Source organism: Verticillium alfalfae, genomic scaffold (genome assembly GCF_000150825.1).
Source record: "Verticillium alfalfae VaMs.102 supercont1.1 genomic scaffold, whole genome shotgun sequence".
NCBI classification, from domain to species: domain Eukaryota; kingdom Fungi; phylum Ascomycota; class Sordariomycetes; order Glomerellales; family Plectosphaerellaceae; genus Verticillium; species Verticillium alfalfae.
The window spans coordinates 3,374,762-3,376,872 of record NW_003315038.1 but is presented as its reverse complement, the minus strand read 5'-3'; the positions used below and the strand labels follow the sequence as shown (position 1 = coordinate 3,376,872).

The 2,111-nt window shown below is 57.2% G+C and overlaps 1 protein-coding gene across 1 annotated transcript; it reads right to left on the bottom strand.

Moving 5' to 3' along the window:
- On the bottom strand, positions 1-455 carry VDBG_01019 (predicted protein; the record flags this gene model as incomplete). Its single annotated transcript, XM_003009290.1, has 2 exons — positions 1-244; positions 361-455. The coding sequence occupies 2 exons, from the start codon at positions 453-455 to the stop codon at positions 1-3; spliced, it is 339 nt and encodes a 112-aa protein (XP_003009336.1).
- Between the last annotated feature and the right edge of the window lie 1,656 nt (positions 456-2,111).

Below are 2,111 nucleotides of genomic sequence, written 5' to 3'. Positions count from 1 at the left end.
TCACGGCATACCGAAAGAACCTTCTATCTGTCTCGGCCTTGCGCTCGCGACACTAGTTCTCCGACGACCGAGGGAGCTCCCGCCCAAGGCCTGGCCCGCAAAATATCGAGGTGCAGGGGAAAGTGGCGCCATGATGGCATTTACTGGGGATGACGGTGGTAATGCGCCGCCAAGCGTTGGCTGTTGGCCTCCCGCTGCTTTGCCGGCTAGCTGCTCGTACCGGTACCAGGGTCGCCACAATACCCTGTCCGGCGTGTTTCCGCTGGGACATTTGCCTGCACGCTGGGGCCAACGTTCGGAACGTTTTGTAAGGTGCAACGAGTGCTCCCTTCTCTCGTCCACCACATCCATCTCACTCACCCTTTCGAGCCCGAGGCCTCGCTCAACACCCTCCACATCTCCATTCTTGATTCAGCCTCCCTTCCGTCGTCAAGAGTTCCCAGTATCCCACGCATGGCGAAACGGCTCCATTCTTGATGCTGTGCCTCGTGGCTTGCCCCCTTGACTCAGGATGGCACCTACTGCTGAACTCCCCCTAATCCGCGGCCTGCGTCGGCAGCGCGCGGAACGGGGAATTCAGGGTCTTTAGTTTACAGCGTGGGGTGGCTTGGGTGATCTTTGGGGCACGGGAAATGAGTGGCAGAAACCCTGTTGCAGCCTCCCGTGGCCATTGAGCTGCCTGACCGCCTACCGGATAATGTGTCGTCGGGGCCAGGGTAGCTTCAGCGGCACAGCAGGGAGAGGGTGAGAGATAAGGTAGGGTCGACAAATGTACCGAAATCAGCCTGGGCCAATGAGGTCTTAGCCAGAAAACGTCGAGTACTTGGTCGTATTGCACTGCAGAGGCAGTGATCCGGGGCTGATCGCATCCTGAGGTCAAGTCTTTGCTTCGTTGCCTTGTTTTGCCCGAAGGTTCCCGCGACTTTGACTGATGGAACTTTTTCTTTATGACAGCCTGGCACTTGACAGGTTGCAGAGTACTTCTTGTGTCAAGCGAGAATAAGTGCCAATGCAATGTACCGGTACTTCTCCCACACCCGTCCATCCCTGCGGATCACTCGGGTTGCAGCCGCGGCGCGCATCCACAACGAACATGGTAGTTGGGGGGGGGGCAAGAGCGGCGTCCCCAGCATGGCATGGTACCTGGTCGACCGCTGGGGCTGCCTACCGGGTGCCTATATGCCCTGTCTGAAGCTGGTTTCTGGGACTTCTGGCGCTGCCCTCCCCCAACAGAACTAAAATTTTGGCGAGAGTAATCCAGAGCTACCCCCTGCCTGCCCCTCCAGCCCCTCGACCACCCCCCCTGCAACTTCTTTCCCTTCCGAACGACCGGCTCAGACTTTTTTGCTGTTGAGGGCTCCGTGAGGACCATTGAGGCGTTGCGTTGTTGCGTTAGGTTGGTCAATCCGACAATGAGTGGAGAGGCTGTCGAGACAACTGCCCAAAGAGCATCCATCCATCCATCCATCCATCCACCCATTCCGCGCAGCCCCAAGGGAAAGGGAGCTTGGTAGGATTCTTCGCTAAGAGTCAATTGCTCCAGAATCCCGACCTTCACACTCGCACCTCCTCCACCGCCCTCAAGGAACTAGTAGTCCAGGCCACACACATTCTTGAACACATCACGTCCTTACCCCTCCCCCATCTGCCGCGCATATTCTGCCTGCCTCCTCCATCTTCCTCCCAGACATTGAATCCCCCCTACTTCCTCCTCCTTAAACAGCATCATCTGTCTTGATACCGCTGCTACCTCCTGGGGTTTGACGAGATACCTTCTATTCCTCTTGCGCCGTACATCCTCTCCCTGCCGCCGGAGAATCCTTCCATTTCTCAAAGACCCGATATCCACGTGTGCCTAGCTGCGCTCAGGGTCCCCATTCCAGAAAACTTGCTGCCGCAATCGCAGCGTACCGGAGCAATCACCAGCACTGTCTCCTGCTCTTCGCTGAGTTCACGGGGTCAGACTCGAAAGGTGAGATCACGCTCCGCTCTACATCGATTGCTGGAGCTTGACTTGCGTGCTGCTGCCATGAACATGCTAGGCTGACCACGAGAACAGCTCCCCTTCGCCCACGCATATCTTCTCGATACCCCCCAATAATTTACCCATC